This window comes from Sphaerodactylus townsendi, linkage group LG02, assembly GCF_021028975.2.
Source record: "Sphaerodactylus townsendi isolate TG3544 linkage group LG02, MPM_Stown_v2.3, whole genome shotgun sequence".
Taxonomy (NCBI): Eukaryota; Metazoa; Chordata; class Lepidosauria; order Squamata; family Sphaerodactylidae; genus Sphaerodactylus; species Sphaerodactylus townsendi.
The window spans coordinates 102,305,038-102,324,573 of record NC_059426.1 but is presented as its reverse complement, the minus strand read 5'-3'; the positions used below and the strand labels follow the sequence as shown (position 1 = coordinate 102,324,573).

The 19,536-nt window shown below is 46.2% G+C and overlaps 1 protein-coding gene across 2 annotated transcripts in view; it reads left to right on the top strand.

Annotated features, from left to right (window-relative positions):
- Window positions 1–9,386: 9,386 nt before the first annotated feature.
- The window catches only part of SLC6A5 (solute carrier family 6 member 5), an 84,548-nt gene continuing 74,398 nt past the window's right edge, over window positions 9,387–19,536 (top strand). For both annotated transcript variants that reach the window (XM_048484104.1, XM_048484103.1), the window contains exons 1-5: window positions 9,387–9,724; window positions 10,913–11,425; window positions 14,526–14,664; window positions 17,506–17,637; window positions 18,455–18,628. In XM_048484104.1, the coding sequence (XP_048340061.1) occupies window positions 9,710–9,724; window positions 10,913–11,425; window positions 14,526–14,664; window positions 17,506–17,637; window positions 18,455–18,628 (973 nt within the window). In that variant the 5' untranslated portion in view covers window positions 9,387–9,709. The remainder of the gene's footprint in view (window positions 9,725–10,912; window positions 11,426–14,525; window positions 14,665–17,505; window positions 17,638–18,454; window positions 18,629–19,536) is intronic.

The window sequence follows — 19,536 nt, the reverse complement described above, 5'->3', positions numbered from 1 at the left end:
TGCACCGGCAGTGATCGGCCTCTTTCAAGGCTGGCTTCAGAGAAGGCCCTCCCTTCCCTCCCTTCCCTCCCTTCCCTCCCTGGTTGTATGGTTATTGGTTTTTACTGTTATGCTTTGTCGCAGTTCACTGGGCGGTTTTGGGCATAAGAGCACATCCTATTTGGGAAGGCAGTAGCTGGCATGCCGGACCTTCCCACATCGGGGGCCTCCATATGAGGTCCGAGGTGGTGATAGAGCTCTTGAGGGCAAGCCTTGGGGCCGCACTGAGAGCTCGCTGCCCGGCAGGAAGGGTTGTCACAAATTGGGTTTGCATTCATGTAGCATCTGTTCCAGTTCCCTTGGGGGATGTGCCGGACAGGGGTTCTGTCCGAAGGGCCTAAGGGGTCAGCTGGGGCTGCCCTATAACCAGGTTTAGCGGTTCGCTGCCTGGGGGCCAGGATGTGCTCTGTTATGCTCGCCCAGCTTCAAGGTTATTGTTAAATGTTAAATAAATTGTGCTGCGGCAGACTTCTTTTCCAACAAATATATGTTGTTGTTTCATTAATGGAACAAGTCTCCACACATCCGCACGCAAGGACTATTATGGCGTACCTCCATTATTCAAAGCAACTCAGAACAAAGGAGTTGAAGGTTGGCAGTAAAAAAATAATGCAAAGGCATATCTTAATGCTTATTTGAGAGCTGGTGTAATAGTTGGAACACTTGAGCCTTTTGCTTCATCTTTCCAGACCTAAAAGAACAAACTGTCCATTGCTTCTTTTGTTAGCTGGGAGGAAGTGGAATGACAACAATGGATGCTGTACCAGTATATGCAGCCATTCCTGCTCTCCATTCTTTCTCAGTGCTGAATGTGTGAAACAGTCAATAAATGACTTAATTCTGTAATAAGTTGTTAACTAGAAATGATGTTCTGATAGCACTTCATCTCCTCCCGCAAACTACTGAAAAGTAGTACATTTTGCATTCAACATTCCTCCAGAAATGCTGGTGAAAACATACAGAGTAAATACATTCTGTTGAATCTAGTGGGTTTGATACATTTGGGGTTTTTTATTTTGTTTTATTTTTTGTTCATTTCCTTCCTTTGGGTGCTTTGGGGTATAAGCTTAAGTAGAAACTAGCAGAGTCACTCTTCTTATTGGAATCACCATCTATTCTCATGCATAGGAACAAACAAACATTAAAAAAGAGCTTTCAAAACAGAATATTTGACTTATGAGTGATACAAGAGATGCCAATACCAGAGCAAAGTCTTCAGACTTAATACTCTTCAATTCCTGCTCCACACCAGTTCCTTTACCTTCCCTCTAGAAATCCGTTCAATAATTTAATTGTATATATAATAGTTTTTCCTAATCTGTAACAGTGTTTTGCCTTTTCCATCCATTACAATTATTTTTTTCAGAAACTAACGAATGGATTAGTAATGTTGTTCTTACACTGTTGTTTGCCATCTTAAAAACACGTGCACACACCTGCCTTGTATTGAATCAGACCACCGGTCCATACCTCAAACTATTTTTAAAACAATATAATTTCAAGGCCCATTAGGACTGGCAAGATCCAGATTTAAAAGATGGCTTGATTCCTGTAGAGAATTGCCGCATAGATGGACACATTTTGTTTATTCATTTTGCCAATTTATCTCCTGCAGATTTCCCCCTCCCATACGCACTGTACCTGTGGGTTCTCTGTTCTACAGAAGCAACCTGTGGTGGGTATTTTGGGCTGCAATAGGATGGAGAAGGTAAAGTTACATTCCTGGATGGAAATCCCTCCTATTTATTCAGTTACTTTCATTTAAAGGAAAGCCACAGCTGTGTCAATCTCCTAGGCCCGTGGTGGCGAACCTTTGGCACTCCAGATGTTATGGACTACAATTCCCATCAGCCCCTGCCAGCATAGCTAATTGGGCATGCTGGTAGGGGCTGATGGGAATTGTAGTCCATAGCATCTGGAGTGCCAAAGGTTTGCCACCACGGTCCCAGGCAAACTGGGAATATAAACATTTCACAGCGGGAGACAAAGTCCACTGAGAGGAAATCAAGATGGCTTCTGAAAGGCTGTAAGTCCTGCCTCACCATCCTTTTGAAGTTGTATAAGAACATTATCTACAAATATGTAGATAATGGTGACCCTGTAGACATTATATACTTGGACTCTCAAAAAGTTTTGACAAGATGCCTCACCAAAGACTCTTGAGTAAGCCTAGCAGTCATGGGATAAATCTTATGGAGTAAAATTGGTTAAATGACAGGAAGCAGATAGTAGTAATAAATGGACAGTTTTTACAATGGAGGGAATTAAAGCAGTTGGATCCCACAAGTGTTGGTATTGGGCTGGTACTAATTAGGTTGTTCATAAATGATACAGAGCTGGTGACTCAGTTTGCAGATAACACAAAATTACTAAAGATGCTGAAAAGAACTATGTGAAAAGCTCCAGGAGCATCTCTACAAATTGAGTGAACAGGCAGAGGAAGTTCAGTATGGGTGATGCACTCTGGAACAAGGGTGAGGTGATACATATGTGATGGGGCTGTTGCACATTTCCTATGAGTAAAGGCTGGGACTTCCCGCTTCATGGCATGAATTCATCTATTCTATCAGTGAATAATAAATCCGGAAGGGACCAAAGCACTACATAGTTTTTTTTATTTCCTCTCCTCAAAACATGTCCATTTATATACAAATCTATTAGAAACCTCATACAATTCGGAATAGAGTGCCACAATCAGAAAGCAGATGTACTGCTTCACTGTGCCAGTGGTGAAAATATCTTGCAAGCAAGTCAGCTAAATCATAGACTAAAGGGATAGGCATGTGTATTTTCCTCCTCCCAGTATCCCATAGCAGCTGGTCAGTTCTTTCCCATACATCTCCAATTTCCCAACCCTTCCATCTTCTTGTTCAGTTTTACATTTTGAAGCTTCTTTTCCAGCTCCCCGTGTTCAGGGATCTGGGTCCCCTCCTCTGCCACTGCTTTTATTTGCTTCCTTATCTGTGAGGATGTGGAGTGGAGTGGGATACTGAAGAGAAGAGGGGAGAAATGAGCTGATCCAGGACAAGATCAATTACTATTTCTCATCTTTGACAAAGTAATTAAGGCTGTAGTGACTTGTTAATTCAATCTGAATGGCTGCTGCAGTGATAGATGCAGATTTACAATCAGTTCTGCTTCACTGTAGGGAAACGATTATCACCACAAACAGAAGACCAGAGAGTGGAGAATCACTCCAGGAGGACGTGTTTCCTTTTTTAAAGAGACTGCAGATACTGCTACAGACTGGGAATAAAAAGGTGCATATCAAGAGCTCAGGAAAGGCACATAATAAATACTCACATTATCTCTCTCACTGATTCACTTACAGACAAGATGATGATGGGCAACCATGCGTGCAAATTACTGCAGTGCACATGGTGCCCGTAACTGAATCCCTGCTGCTGGTAGATGGGCTTTTCCAGGGCTGAATCAGAATCATGGATGCTTTACCATCAGATTATCTGTCCTAATCCATTGGGGCAGGACATCCCCTACAACCGAGCTTGTCCCCTATAATATCTGATAGCACCAACTATCTGATTGACATACTGTGGGCTGCCAGCTTTTCTATTGTCCCCAGAAGGCTATTCTGGCAATCATGAGACTACCAACAGCCGCACAGCATATAGGGATTTCCATAAAGAGAGGAATCAGAAGACTGTCCTCCTTCTTTCTACCACTGGAAAAGGAGGTAGTACGATAGATACACTAATGTAGGGGATCTCTGCCTTATTTAAACTGTTGTGAGGAAGAACAGATTTACTTGATCTAACTTAGGGAGAATGCAGGCTGAGTTGTGCGAAGATACTTGCTTGAGTTTCAAAGCACAAGTTGGCTGCATTTGTATTGCAGACTTAAACTGCTTTAATTGTATGGGTTACCCCAAAGAAAACCATGTTTCATATTATGGTAAAAGTGGAATTATAATTTGGTGAGGATGCCAAAAATGTGCAGTGGAGAATCCAGGCTTGCAATCGCTGAGCTATACCTAAGCATTTGTATAAGTAAAATCTAAGCAGAATACTATTTCCTCCCTATTGCAGGAAGACTGGATAATTGCTGCTATTCTGCTCATTTGAAGAAATGTTTCAGAAGGCCATGGCAGTCTATAGAAAGTTAGAGGAGTATGGATTGAGATGAGATGACAAATTTTATGTCCCTGGTTGGAGAATTGTTCTAAAAATATTAATCATACTTATGCCTTTCTCTTTCATACTCCCCCACTCCATGAATATCTTCTATCCAAGTTTCTGACCAAGTCAAACACAAAACTCACATACATTGGGGGGTGGGGGTGGTGATATCAAGTCACATCTTACATGTCTACCAGGATTGTGTAATGGTTCAGAGTGACGGACTCTTAATCCGGAGAACCAGGGCTGATTCCTCCACATGAAGCCTGGGCCAGTCACAATTCTCTAAGAACTCTCAGCCTCACCTACCTCTCAAGGTGCCTGTGTGGGGGGGGGGGGGATGGGAATACAATTGCAAGCCACCTTGAGACTCTTTACACTAGATAAAAACGGGGTATAAAACTCAGCTCTTTATGGGGTTTTCAAGGCAAGAGACATTCTGAGGTGACCTTCCATTGCCTGCTTTCAAGTCTTCATCCTGGTGTCTCTTGGTGAACTCTCATCCAAATACTGACTAGGGCTGTCCCTGCTTAGGTTCTAAGATTTGAGAAGATCTGGCTAGCCTGTGCTATCTAGACAGGATCATGGACTATTCATGGGGCTCAAATGTTGATCCTGAAACCAAGGCACAGCAATGTCCTGCACCAGCTTTGAGAGCCATTCAGCTTCCAATGCCTGTTACATTCTCTGGAGGATCCATCCGACCCTTTCCACACCGTGTTTCTGTTTGTACTGCAGACAGGGGAGTCACGAAAGCAGCTCAGCCACTGCTGTCCTTTTTGCTGGAAGGGCCAGATTTCTCTACCAGTTGGCAGTTGCTGCTTCTGAACTTCTCGGGCTCCGGTTTTTAGAAAAGGAAGGGAGAAAGACCAGCAGCTATTGATGCAGAACTGCTGAGGTAACCTGGGGGGTGAGGATAAGATTTGGTTCCCAGCACGAAAAAGTTCAACCGAGTTCAGCAGGGCACACTTCTCATGCTGCTGCTTTCTTCGGATTTTGCATCTCTTAGGCCAGCAGTTCTTACCAGCGGCAGGAGGGCAGGTGGTCTCTCCTAGCCAGGCTATTTCAAGTTGGCCAAGATAACGGAGTGCTGTGAAAGGAACACTGCCCCACTCTCAAGGGTGATAATAGGTGGAGATGAATACTTAACCCCCGGGGTTTCGTGTGCCAATGAGCCTGGGCAGAGCAGTTCGCTTCCGTTTTCCCGTGTGTAAAGGCTGCTGTGCTAAGAGAGGGAGGGTCACAGGTGAGGACTTCCAGGAAAGGCCGAGTCCCGGCATCTGGCGCAGTCTTCAAGCCATTTCCACGGGCGCTTCTCTCTCCTCCCGGTTCCCGCCCCCTCCGCCGGGGTCGTGCAGCCAGCAACGCCTCGATCCGTCAAAAGGAGCTCAGGGGTGTCATTTACGAGCCGGGACCGACTCTCTGCGCTCCACGCTTCTCCCGCGCCCGGCTTGTTCTCCGCAGTGTTCTGAGTCACCCCGGTGCGCCCGATCTTCCTCCTCCTCCTCTTCCTGATGCTGGTGCTGGTGCTGCAGAGCCGGCGGTCCCGCTGCGGAGAGCCCCTCCTCGCCCGAGCCAGGGAGAAGCCGGCCAGAGCAGCCGCGCAAAGAAGCCGGGAGCTCCTCCGGAGCCGGCAGCTGGGCGCACGCCTGGCCTGGCCCACAGCACTGCGCGGCGCGGCGCTTCCTTGCGGCGCCTTTTGCTCTGAAGCCCGGAGCCCACCCCCTGTCCCGGCCCGGCACTTGCCCGCCCTCGTTGCCCTCAAAAGGAAGGAGGTTTGAATAAAAAGGGGAGGGGTAGAGCCGACGACAGAGGGCGAGGGCAGCGGGGGAGGGCTCTTTCCGTCGCTTTCTTTTCCTTTTAAAGCCCGGACCAAAGCTGGCTCTCTGCGGAAGATGGGCTCAAGTGAAAAGAGTATAGCTGGACTGTAGCCGGAGGGCCACTTTAATAAATCTGACGCATGTAGGTGCGGGATGGGGGTGGGAGTGGGGAGGACGGCTCCCTCCTAACGTTCACTTGTCCCTGGTCCAGGAGAAAAGCTGTCCCCTGCCCATTCCACTGGATGCAAATGCAGGTCCTGCCTGATCAGACGGCCTGCAGGGGCGGGAGGCCGGACCGTTTTTAAATACACATTGCCACGTCTTTCCATCCACATTTATCATACGTTACAATCCTGCCTTGCGACGGTTTTTATGGGAAACCGACCAGGCAGGCTGATAGTTCTTTACGAGAGAAAGCGCAGCTCTTGCTTTGGCGAGTGACGCAGAGATTTCTAAAATAAGGACACAGCCGCCATAAAAATGACACATTTCCCTTTGGCAGCGGGGGAGATCAAAAGTTCCTTCCCGCTCCTTGCTGAAGAACCTTAACTTTATTTGGTACTCTGGTTAACTTTCAGGAAAGTTCAAGAAATCAACCGGACTTCGGCACTCGGGTAGTACGGAAACCGTAAAACGTTTTAGTCAATTGTGCTACCCAAAATTCTTACTGGCATATTTGTCACGAAAGGGAAATGGGCAGAATTCTACAAACGCTACTTTTGACCATTGTGGAGGGATTTATATTCCCCGGCATCTGCCGTCCTAATACGAAACACGTACACAGCCCAGGCTGACCTGATTTAGTCCGGACTCAAAAGCTAAGCAGGGTCGACCCCGGCAAGTACTTGAATGGGCCACCATCAAGAAATAGCAGTGTCAATATGCAGAGGAAGGCCGTGGCCAAGCACCTCTGTTAATCTGTTGCCTTGAAAACCCTACTGAGTTTCCACAAAAATGCGGTGACTTGACGGCCCTTTACTCATACAAAGCGAGTTACATTTTTGTAAATTGTCTGACGTCAATGGTCTTAGAAAGGTGTAACTTTGGTTAGGACAGGACTGCCAGACTGCAAACCCAAGCCTGTTCTCCCTCACATGTCTTCCCCACAGACGACGAGTCATTTCGGGTTGATAGCTTGTCTTTTTCAGTGGGGTCTTTCTACATCAAGGCATTACTGTAACAGAGGATTGGGGTTGGGCGGGGCGGGGGAGAAAGACAAGTGACATCTTGGGAGCTGAAACCCTGGTGAAAGTGAAAGGACAGCCCTGCTCTGCCCTGCTCGAATAAATATCAGTGCAGCATACGGCTATACATAAGCAGTAAGCGTGTTTAGGATTGAAGCCGCTTCCACTTTTAAATTACCCTAATTTCAGTGGCAGAACAGCGCTGTCTTAAGCAGAGTTACGCCCCTCTAAACCCGTTGACTCAACAGACTCAGGGGCGGTACTGTTGCTATCAGTTTTAGCTGCACTGTCCCATGCAGCAAGATTCAAAAGCAGAGCATTCTCTGCTGTGGCCCCCACTCTGTGGAATAGCCTGCCTGAGTAGTTCAGGAAGTCTCACACGCTTCTGCCCTTCAACAACTATGTAAAATAGAACGATTCATTTTTATAAATGGAATAGGACTATATTAAGGAAGAGCCGTTTATAAGGGTAAAGAGACTGTGGACAGTACTACTGATGTATATTCGCGCTATATTTTAATTCATTTTTCTTTGAAAGTTTGTTTATTTTTAAGTGCTGGAGAATATCCTACTTTACAAGATTTATTACTTTCTAAACCCACTAACTTCAGTGGTCACAGAAGGGGGTAACTCTGCCATCTGCTTTGCCACAGAAGCTTGTTGGCTGACCTTGGGGTAGTCACACAGTTTAATCTACCTCACAAGGTTGTTGTGAAGATAAAACAGAGGAATGTTCTAAACCTCTTTAAGTCTCTACAGGCAATTGAAGTAATGTGTAAATGAAGTAATAAATAAATATCTGCTGGAAAGAAATGCTTATCTACTGGCAGGAAATATCTACTGACAGGAAATGCTTGAAGCCCTCTTCTAATTAAAGTTCAGGAATTTATCACTTTGTGATTATAAATCGACCTATGCCAAAAGAAACTATGCCTCATAGTTCGATATCCCACTATTGTCTTGATAGTGGGTGCAATTCCAACTGTGAAGCTACTATCGAGCTCTCATGAGAAGTGCCTGTTAAGGAGAACAAATTCCAACAGACATTGCTGGAAATGTGCTGATGTCTTCAGTAGGAATCCATGCTGGACATCTGAAGGGCACTGAATGAAACAGGAAACACTCTGTCTATCTAATGGACGGGTGAGCAATTTGTAGATTTGTACACGTAGTATTCAAAAGTGGAATAACACTTAAATAGACACGATTCTGCCAGAATCAATTGCTTGGAAGGCAACTTAACCTTAATGGGAGCTTGGCTGTTTCCCCTTTGAAATTCTTAAAAGTGATCAACCGTCCCTGGATTGTGCCGAGTTTGTATATTAAGAACCCACTTTGTCTTCCACGTGCCTTATCAAATCTTACACCTATCATCATTTGCTTGAAACTATGCGTTATTTTCAATGGGACATTTCCTGATCGGTGTGCTTAGCCAGTTTGAGCCCTGCCATGTCCGGGAAGTCCTCATAAATTACAGTCTCTCTTTGGTTTCTTCTCTTCCCTCGGGAAGTCTTTACATATCTGAAATACGGAGGAGCGCTTGTTATTTACTGGAAAGTTGTGGTGTGCCTTCTCTTAAACAGCTGTGGAAGATTTCTGCTTGGAGCAAATATTATATTCAACCATGCTTGATGACAAATGTTTAAACTCATCAAGTGAATTGCAAAATCAAGCTTGTCGATTACGGAACAAGGTACGTGAGGCCTGGAGGATCCTTCTGCTGGTCTTCATTTTATAACTGGACAGGCTCAAAGGGCTTCCAATATGGTGCGCAGAAAAAAAGGATTTCTCCCTCTACTCAAAAGCTCACAAGATGACCTCGGTAGAGACCAACAGTTTTCACTGACTATGGTTTTATTTCCTCTATGTTATGTTGAGGCTACAGAAGCGGGGAAATTGAGGGGGCCCCTCCCCCCTTCTTGAAACAGTAGATCAAAATGCTGTCGTGTGCAGGTGAAAAGTAGGAAAGCGGGGGAGGTGGTGACGGCGTGGATCCCTTTTTTTTTAAAAAAAGTGCAAGACGTGGTGGAATATTCAGTTGCGTCCTTTGCTGATGCTGGAAACGAGCATAAAGCGTGGCTGCGGTAAGGGAGGGGAGGGGAGTGGAAAAGAGGGGAGGGGAAGATTTCTCTTCCTCGTGGTTATCCTTTCGGTGCAATAGGACGTGTTCCTCACATGTTCTTTTTCTAATTGCCAACAAGAAAGTTCTGCTCTCTCTGGGCTTGGTTTAGTAAGCAGGTCCCCCCCCCCCCCACAGTGAGTCACTGAGAACACGCAATCCCAACTGCTGCCTGAGTGACAGCTAGCCGGCGCTCTGGCTTCTTGTTGTCCCTTTAAAATCCGAATCCAAGGGTAATGATTTATCAGACTCGTATTATCAAGAAAATGTCATACGAAGGGCACCTTGCTATGCACTGACGCAAACCCACTCTTTCCAACGGAGGTATAGAAAGCTTTGCTCTTGCCTGGGCAAAACCCAGTCCACCCTTTTTGCCTGTACTGCTGTTTTTACTTCTAGCGGTTCCATCTGATGCTATTTGATATGGTAAGTGCTTTGCTTTTCTGTTCTTTACAGGAGGTTCGCATACGTGTATATATGTGTGTGTGTGGGGGGGGGGGATTATCTGTAACTGGTTATGAAATTGGCTTGTCCCAAGTTTCTGCTGAAATAGAAGATATCCGCAATTAATTAGAGGAACTCGTTTAGGCATAAGGCGACAAGAGAGGGAATGAAAGGCATTGGAACTATCCAGGGTCCTGAACGCCTACAGTCCGCTGTAGACGTTGCTCCCCTGTGATATCACAGCCAGTGGAACCGCGCAGGAAGGTATTTCAAAGCCAGAGGGAACTCTCTGATCAATAGCATTTACTATTTAGGTGGGTTTTGCAGATTTTAGACTCTGAAAAGCTCGTGTGTAGAGGAAACTGCACTGAATGGTTCTTTTCCTTTGGCAGCGCGGCAAAAGCATTTCTACAAGCCGTTCTGAACCTGTACCATAGCAACAGCAGCCCTGTTTATTACACAAATAGATTTGGGTGGATTAGGATATAAAAATGTAAAGAAATTAGATTAAATTAAATAAAATGGATAAATCGAGATCAAGCTTGCTAAGGCTGCAGTTCTTAGCGTACTTAAACCACTTTACATTAAGTACACATTTAGGGCTGATCTGTAGGAAGACACGATTCGGTATTTGTTATACTAAAGAGTATCTCCAGTGACGCTTCTGGCAGACTTCTTTTCCTATCGTCAAAATTATTGGAGACATCAGAATCAATATTACTGAGTTGAGTTATACCTCGCTGGCTGTATGGAGGACAGATTTTCTCTCCCCCTTCCCTCCAAAGCCAGTGTGCATTGCTGAATGACAGGAAGGAAATGGGGCGTAAAATTAAAGAATCTTTCTACAATGGTGCTAAGGGAAGGGAGCATCCCACAATCGTGATGTGAAAATCAAGAAGGTTTGCAAACAGAGAGCTGGAGAAGATATGTTACCTAACATTAGAAATGCAGATCTGCAAGGCGATTATATTGTTAGAGTTTACTGTACATTTTCTAGCGTGCGTTGCGTTAAGCTTACTGACACAGGAAATGTCCTAATTGAATCTGCGGCAGAGCCTCCCTTAAGCAATCCAACCCTACCCCGAACATTATGTTTTAGGGAGGACTCCCTCGTTCCGCGTCAATCCCCCCTCCCCTCCTCTCTTTTTAAACGTAACTTTCCTCTTGTAGGATTACACCAGCCAGAAGCAGCTTGTCAACAGCCCCGAGACGGTGGCCACCAGGTCTCTGGACAGCGCAGGGATGATCCGTAACAGCCCGGAAAGCGAGCAGCCGCAGAACCTGCCTTCCCAAATCCCGTCCCAGTTAGCCAAGGTGGCCACAGCTCTTTCCGGCGACCACCAGACTCTGCTGCCTGACGAAGAGAAACCAAATGATACAGAGAGGACCAAAGTTGGGATCTGCAAACTCACCCCCGCGCAAGGCAACGCCACCTTCGGCAAAGACGCCATAGAGCCTTTTCCTCTCCAGAACGCCCCCAGTGCAGGGAACGCAGCACAAGCCAATATCGCCCCTTGCAAAATTCCCCCCTTGCAAAGCACAGACAGGGAGACGAATCAAAGTCTTGGTAAGAGCACCCTGGAGCAAAACAATGCCCCTGGCGGTTGGGCGCCCATGAGCCAGAGCACCGTGGTCTTGGGCACAGATGGGAACACCTCTGTTCTGCCTGGCAGTCTCGGACAGGTAAGTTACCCCCCCCCCCCCCCGTCATGCTCTCACTTGGTCGCGCACAAGTGCTCTGAATTCACACGGTGCCAATGAAGTTGGCCGTACTCATTGTTGTCGCGGGCCAAAGCTTTAGTTCACTTTTAAGGGCTGCTGACTCGCGACCCTGAACCGTCTCTCTGTGACGGCCCCAAAGCCATTGGAGCCAAAGTAATAGCATAGTGAAGACTGAAAATGCTTTGCTCAATAAAAGGACAGGAGAATCAATAGATAAATACCGGACTAACTTTCCTTCCTAAAAAAACGAAGAGGAGGGAATTTCCTCCAGTATATCGTAATAGGTCATCTTCCAGCGAGTTCCGCCTGTTAGGAAAGATCAATCTTAAATGTTTCCTTGTGACTTCGAGGCAGGGTTCACCTGGGAGTTGGCGCTCTAACCACAGGGGGATATAATTACAGTGCAAGCATTTTCAGGATCACTTGCTCTCTTTTTACCTACAACCGCTCCCCCCCCCCTCGTGGAAATTCATGTAGAGGGGAATGCTTAGTGTGTTTGAAGAAGAGGGAAACCGCAAGTGGAAAACCTGAGATTAAAAAAAACTTCTAACCCACCCATCAGTCTTGCTATTCCAGCCTATATAAAACGTCCATTTAATAAAACACGAAGAACTTAGTGAAGAAAACTGTAACAGGTTCCCCCATTAATGGGAGTGATGCGCACTGCAGAACATTATGTTGTGTACATGGGCACGTGCGTGAGAGGAACCTATATACAGTTCAAGCAGTATATTTGAAAGTGTGGGTTCCCATACACCCCAAGTTCGCTCTTTCTTGGCATTGAACGCCCCTGGTAGTCTTTATAGACCGGTTGGAACAGAAGCCTCGTAGGAACGCTTTTGCCTGCCGACCAAAGAGGAATACAATACAAAAGAAAAAAAACCCAACCAGGAAAACCACCCAAGCAAAACAGCGGACTCTACCAGGTCCCCTCCCAAAGCCCCACCGGGCCGGGCCCTGTGATCAATCACTCCATCTCAGACAGTTCAGTGGTTACTCTGGGTCAGTGAGCAAGTCCCGGGCACTGCGTCATGAGGTGGAAAGGGGGCTGGTGTGGTTAAGGCGCACCTGATACCCTGGCAGAACAGCGGCCTCTCCCAGGAATAGCCGGGAGAGGCGACGGCAGGCACGGCCACCGAGAGCGCCAGGGGCAGAAGCAGCCCCCCTGTGCTCCGACCCCCAAGCCGGCTCAGCGGCTCAGTGGGATCCGCGTCGCCGAAGAAGCCCTATTGTTTCTTCTCTACTCCACAGTAATTGGGCACGGGTAGGACTCAGCCTCCAACCAGGGGCCCAGAGCTTAGCGAGCGGATCACGACTCGAAGATCCGTGTTCACAGATGTCACCTTGCGCATTTTCGTCTCTTGCCTGGAAGGTTTCTTAATCAAACCCCAAATTCTAACTAACTAATGCATATTTTATGACGGAGTTAGAGACCGATTTAAGTTTCAAGACGACATTCCGTTTTGAGGAAAGGTGGCAGTTTTTCTCCGATGATGGGTGTATCAGGCTAGAAGTCAACCCACTAAGACGTTTTAAGGGGCGAGTTGCTTGAGCCAAATCAGTTTTAAAATGAGTTCCAGAAAAGGCGACCGTAGAAGAATTATTTTGATTCCCGTTTTCTTTTATTCGAAGGTTAATGGTAGAAACACCTCCCATCTCTCCCCCGCCCCCCTTAAATTAGCCACAATTGGAAGCCTGTTTAACTACTACATCTGCTGCATCCATTCGCTGAACTTCGGAAGGTTTTGCGTTTTAGTGACAGAATCTTGCTTTGAGAGCTGCCAACAGGTATTGCAGGCATTGCGATAGGCTGCTGACCTAATTGGAAGAAAAGTCACCCCAAAAAATCGAGGTGGGGGCCACCAATGGAGAGATTCGGCTCTCTCTCCCCCCCCCCCTTTCCGCTGCTCTCTGCCCATTTTTGCCGGAACTTGGCAGGACTGGCGCGAAAAAGTCAGTTTCGAGGGTTTTTTTAAACATTTGGGTTCCGTTCTAAAGGCACTTTCCGAGGAGTTCCCACTGAATAACGTGGGTCCTACTTCGGAGTAGACGAGCTTTGGATTACTCTCTGTGAACATTACTCGGTATTTCTGGTAATTAACAGTGCTGAAAATCTGGCTGTCCCGGCACGTTTTGACTGAACTTATGTAGATACCCCAAATCACAAAACCATAATTCAGTCTCCCGGGTAAGTGCAAAGTTGTTCGTTTGCTGTCGAATGGCCTTACTGAGCCCGATTACCTCTTCCATGAGCACAGAGCTAAAGGGAGACTTTAGCAAGAGGGAACTATTGGGCAATGTGGGTTAAGGGATGACAGATAGCCACGGGAACATGTTTAAACGCAGCCTGGGTAATCATGGCAATAACTCTGAGCCGTTTATCAATTAATCGTTCAGGGCCCTTTTAAGGGAATGGGATTACGTTGAAAGTCCCTTGACACAATTTAGCTTTACCTCCCCGGGATTATTATGTTTTGCCCTTCTCAAGTGTGAAAAGGCATAAATGGTGAAATGCCAACATGAAACCTACACTGGAACTTTTCTGGGTTTTCTTCCGGAAGCACACCTGGTGCACAGAACAGTAGGAGGAGAAAGTCTGAAAACCGCTTTTAGAGTTCGGAGGGGAAGATTAGCAACGCTCTTGTGTGATCCCAACACAAATGCTTACTTACTCCATCACTTCTAAAGATTGCCAGTTGCATTAGGATTAAATGTGTCTGGATAGTGTCAGAAGTAGATCAGTGGAGTAGATCACAGGGTCACCAGCTACTCATTGAGTCCTAAACTATCTAGTAAAGTATGCGTATGAATTGCTCTTCATTTGTATTTGATACGTTTCATACATGATCCTGCCGCAATAAACTCTGCAGTCTCTAAGATTTTATAGGTCCAGGTCTCTCTCTGTCCATTTGTCTGCATCTCAGCTGAATTTCGTTCGCAGGTATTTCTGTCTGGTGGCAGCAGCCAGACTTTACAGATCTGAGACTGACGTCTGCCAGCCATGGCTATTTTTCAGGTCAACGTGATGTATGTGTATATATGTTTTGTCTCCCTGCATCAGGATGACGATGAAGGGGATGAAAATAAAGCCCGGGGCAACTGGTCTAGCAAGCTGGACTTCATCCTGTCCATGGTGGGTTATGCAGTAGGGCTGGGCAATGTCTGGAGGTTCCCGTACCTGGCCTTTAAGAATGGGGGAGGTATGGATTTTCCACTCTTTTTACATCCTGCATCTCCGCAAGGGATAGACTTGAGACCTTGATCCACAAGCCAGTCGAAACGAAGGGCTTGGCTTGAATAACTGACTTCTGGATCGACTACCGGCTGGCCAATTAGAAGGAGTGAAAGAGGGAGGGGGGTCGTGGAGCTGGGGGTAACGGTGGCGCAGAGTGTGGGCACGTGTGAAATGGAAACTTCCCGAAAACGCTTTGGAAGCCTTTTTATTGGAAGGGTCTGGTATTGATGCTGCGCGTTAGTGACTAGGAGCTCCCCAGGCTGGGGTCCCGGAGGAAGCGCCTCCCGAGTGCCTTTCTTGGAACAATTGCAGGGAAGAGGGAACGCCTTGCTCCCCCCTACTTGTCGGGGCCATTTGCCAGCTCAAGAGCGCCCTCCCCAGGTGGCTTCCCCCCATGCAAACAAAAATGTCTAGGGTCGGAATACTAGTTTGCAAAAACGAAGAAACACTGATATCACGAAATCAAGTATTTCACTGTAGAGATAATCCACCAATTCCGGGTCTATACTATCCAAGCTTCTTTATTTGTACAGAAGCCTGATGGAAAACTGTACTCGAATTATTCCCCAAGGGGTGGGGGGGGAGAGGATTGGACTCTTCACAAATTCTCTTTCAGATATGAAAACATATATTTTAAAAAAGTTTTACAACTACAGAACAAAAATACAGGAAGGTTTGTCTCAAATAACCAGACAATTTCGTTCAGAGACCTTAACTTTATCACTCATGAATAAAAATAAAACATATAGGCATCTGGTTAAGGACATTTCTCTTCAATTGCTATATTTACTGTAAATAACTCAGAATTCGCGCCCCTTTATTACCGAAGAAAGCTCATTTTTCTGTTCAGATATTTGGATACTAGCATCCCCCAAATCTGGACCCGATTTTAAAAAAATCTAGTTTTTTGTATGAAGCACTAGAAAATAACTATTTGCCACCCACAGTCCCATTCAAATTTAATACATGCATCAACCTTTTAGTTTTCAGGGTATAGCTTTTAGGGTGCATGCTTCTATGAAGAAGCGTTTACGTGAATCTTAAAAGAAACAAAGTATAATAATTTCAATAAATCCTTTTGTTTATCTCCAAAACTCCAGGGAGGCTTGATGGTAATTATGGAGGTGTAAAAACGAGTTTTAACTCCCATAGCAGCTTGCCCAGGAGGGCTTCCGGGCTTTGTTAAAAAGGTCGATCGGACCTCCCCTTTTCGTCCAAGCCGTTTTCCCCACCTGCCGCTAGATCGCTTCTCAGCTCGGCGTAGAGGCCGCGAGCCCATAAACACTTGATGGTTGTTTGGGAGGTGAAAGTGTCTTCAAGTCAACTTCCAGCGACCCAGAAGGGCTTTCAAGAGAACAGGCTACCGAATATACTATTGCCTGACTCTGCTGCAGCAGCCTTGGGCTTCCCTCCACGTGCTAACCGGGGTCGAGCCAATTTAGCTTCCCAGATCTGTTGAGATCGGGCCAACTTGGCCCTTCCAGGACAGGAGCAGGGAGGAAATGCCACCACTTTCCCTGCCAAGGCCAAAGGCGCATCTTTTGCATCGTAGAGTTCCTCGTCGGCCGGGTAGCCTCCAAAATTGTCGCATGAGCGACTGGCGATGACCGGGTCGCGAGGGGGCATCAAGCGAGCTCTTGGCAGTTATTAGCTGCCACCCTCCGCGGCTGAAGCCCATGCCGATTTCCCTCGCCTATGATCTCCATTTCCATGTGAATCGGCCCGGTCTGCTTGAGCCCGCCCCAAGTGGCCGTTCTCGGTACGCCTCAGCCAAGCGATCCCCACAGCCGCAGCCAGGGCGGGAAACGCGATCTGGGCTGTTCTGGGGCGCTTCCGTAGTAAAGGGAGAAACCGCTCGACATTTTTGCAAGGCAAAGGCGAAATGGAGCAGCTGCGTCCAGGGCAGTTTTGGCCGCCGCCTCCGAGGGAGGCGCTTCGCCCTGGGCCAGCAGGCCGGGAGACGCAGTTGTCGGGGATGATGAGCGCCACGATTAGCCCTAATTGAATTAGCTTCGCCACCTGCAGCAAGGCGGGCAGCCGTGGCCGCCCCGAGCAGCCCGCCTGGCCTGTCGCTTGGCGGGAGCGGATCCAGGATCCGGACACTGAACAAGGCGCTTTTTGTTGTAGTCTCTAGGGCGGAGCCCCGCGATCCCAAGCAGAGGAACTGCCCCACCCCACTCTTGTTTGTTCAGAAGTGAGCGCCATGGCAGTCAGTGGGGCTTCCTCCCACGGAAATGGACGCAAGATCGCCCCTTTAGCCGGAAGTCAGCCCCCACTGACTTCAGAGCAGGATGCAGTCCTCTGTGGAACCAGGAATCAGCCCTTTCCAACGTGGAATAAACATCCTGAACATCTATCTGCTGCCTTTGTGCAAGTCCTGTGACAAAGACCGTCCTATAACAAAGTGGTAGACCGTCCTATAGACCGCATGCCTAAACCAGTTTACTTGAAAAGAAATCAGATTGAAATAGATAAGACTTACTATAGATGAGGATGGTTGGGAAGCAGCCTGGGAAACATTTCCGCCTCGGTAGTAATTACAGGTTTTATGGTGCATGAAAATACCGTCTGTCAATCTGACCGATGCTCAAACCTTTTTCACAGGAGGGTCCCTGGCCTTCTGTCAATAACGTGTTATTTACTAAAGAGCAAAGCTCTCCTAATTATGTCATATTTTGTGATGTTCTCAGGGTTGTAAAGTAGTTTTGCACTGCACAAGTGCAAAAAAGAAACAGCAGGGGTAACAAAAAGGGAAAGGTGAGGGCTTGGCCCTGTCTCTGAAGTCTGTCCTCTTCTCTTCCATTAGGTGCATTTCTTATCCCCTACTTGACAATGTTGGCTCTGGCTGGGATTCCAATCTTCTTCCTGGAAGTTTCTCTGGGGCAGTTTGCTAGTCAGGGACCCGTGTCTGTTTGGAAAGCCATCCCTGCCTTACAAGGTGAGCAAAGCGAGAGCCAGCCATGTCTCCCCCTGTGTGTTTTGAAGGAGCTCAGGCTTTGTTCAGCTTGAACAAGAGAAATATATCTCCTGGGTGTCACTGTTTCTAGAATGGAGGCTGATGTGCTGCAGTCTGACTTTGACCTTGAGATAACCTTAGGCTGACTGATGGAGTAGCAATGCGGCACTTTCACTGCTTTCGTAAATCTTGCCTGCATTTCCCAGCAGGAGAGCATGTGACTTTTATTGCATCTCATGCATGTAATGGGGTAATGATACTTGCATTTGCTGCTGAGTAACTCATGAATACCATACAACACATTCATTATCCACTTTCCTTGTAGAAGTTATGCTTGGAGGAGTTATTTCAGATGAACAAGATGTACACCAAGAGGCAAAGGCACCCTGGGATCTAGGCACACTTAAATTGCAACAAAGCAGTGTGTTTTAAGAGTGTTCGTGCTGCTTGCTTTTTACCTTGCATATCGATAAAGGTTCTTAGAGGACTAATCACATATGGTGTCAAATGAGATGAATAACTGCTCACCAAATGACAACCATGGATTGATTTAGTGTTTAACCAAATAAAAATACATGTGCTGTTCATTATACACTTACTTGGGAATAAGCCCTTATGATTTCAACCGAGTTGTGGATAGAATTGAACTGTATGACATAGTGAGTCTAGGCAAAGTGCAATTTAAAAATTATATATATGATATATATGACGTGCTATTTTTGACATTTTTCAGGTCATTGTATATTTTAGCAGCTAAACGGAAGGTGGCATCTAATGTTCCCTGTTTCTCTTTCTGCAGGCTGTGGCATTGCTATGCTGATTATCTCTGTCCTAATAGCCATATATTATAATATTATATTGTGCTACACACTTTTCTACCTTTTTGCATCATTTGTACGTGTGTTGCCTTGGGCTTCCTGTAACAATCCATGGAACACACCGGATTGTAGAGATAAAAACAAACTTTTGCTAGGTAAGACATCAGAGCATGCTTTTCCTTTATGTCCTTAATATTTTCTTTAAGGTCAGATGGCAGTGGGTTTAAACCTTTTGAAAGATCAGCGAGGTTCTGCCTCAAAGTGACTAATTTTTGCTCCCTTTAGATCTGCTTTGACAAGCTTTTAAAGTTTTTTGTTATTATCACCATTGCATCAAAACTTAAGTAAATGTAATAAATGTGGTTGAACCTTTACTAGTTTGGCTCCCAGTTTTAGTTCTGTTGCCATCAGGGGAACATACTTTGCCATTACCACTTTTTTGATATCCCAAACAAAAGGGATTAACATAACCAATTTAGATCAGACTGTGAAAATGAATTCTGCACCACCACCAACTTTTCACATTTATTTTCCATGCATATGATTGAGCCCAATATAAGGAACAATTATCCTCATACCAACCTCCCAGTGTTTTCCAGTTAGAGACTAGGGACACCACATACTGGCCCCATACATGCCAACTTGAAGCTTTTCTGAAGATGAATGTAGTGACTTTCAAAGATTCTGTTCCTGTTCTAGATCAATTTTTCTTAATGTTCTAGATCAAATTTACTTACTGCTCTTCCTGGTTTAGCGGGAAGACACTGTGTCCTGGTGAATCTCCTGGTCCCTAATGGCTGCCTGGTATAGCTCTGGGCCCTCCAGGCCTGGTGGAGATATGGCAAAAGCTGGGGAAGTTGCTGGCCAAACAGAACCTCAGCCCACTGAACGATTATTTCTTTGCCCTGTTTTCTAGATGGCTGCTGCAAATAAGGCTGCTTATAGGTAACATATTTGTCTAGGTCCAGGAAAATACAGAAAATGTAGTAAAAGCCACACAGAGAATGTAGTAAAAGCCACCTAGAGGAAAATAACTACCGGTAAATAAGTAATATCTTTCAAG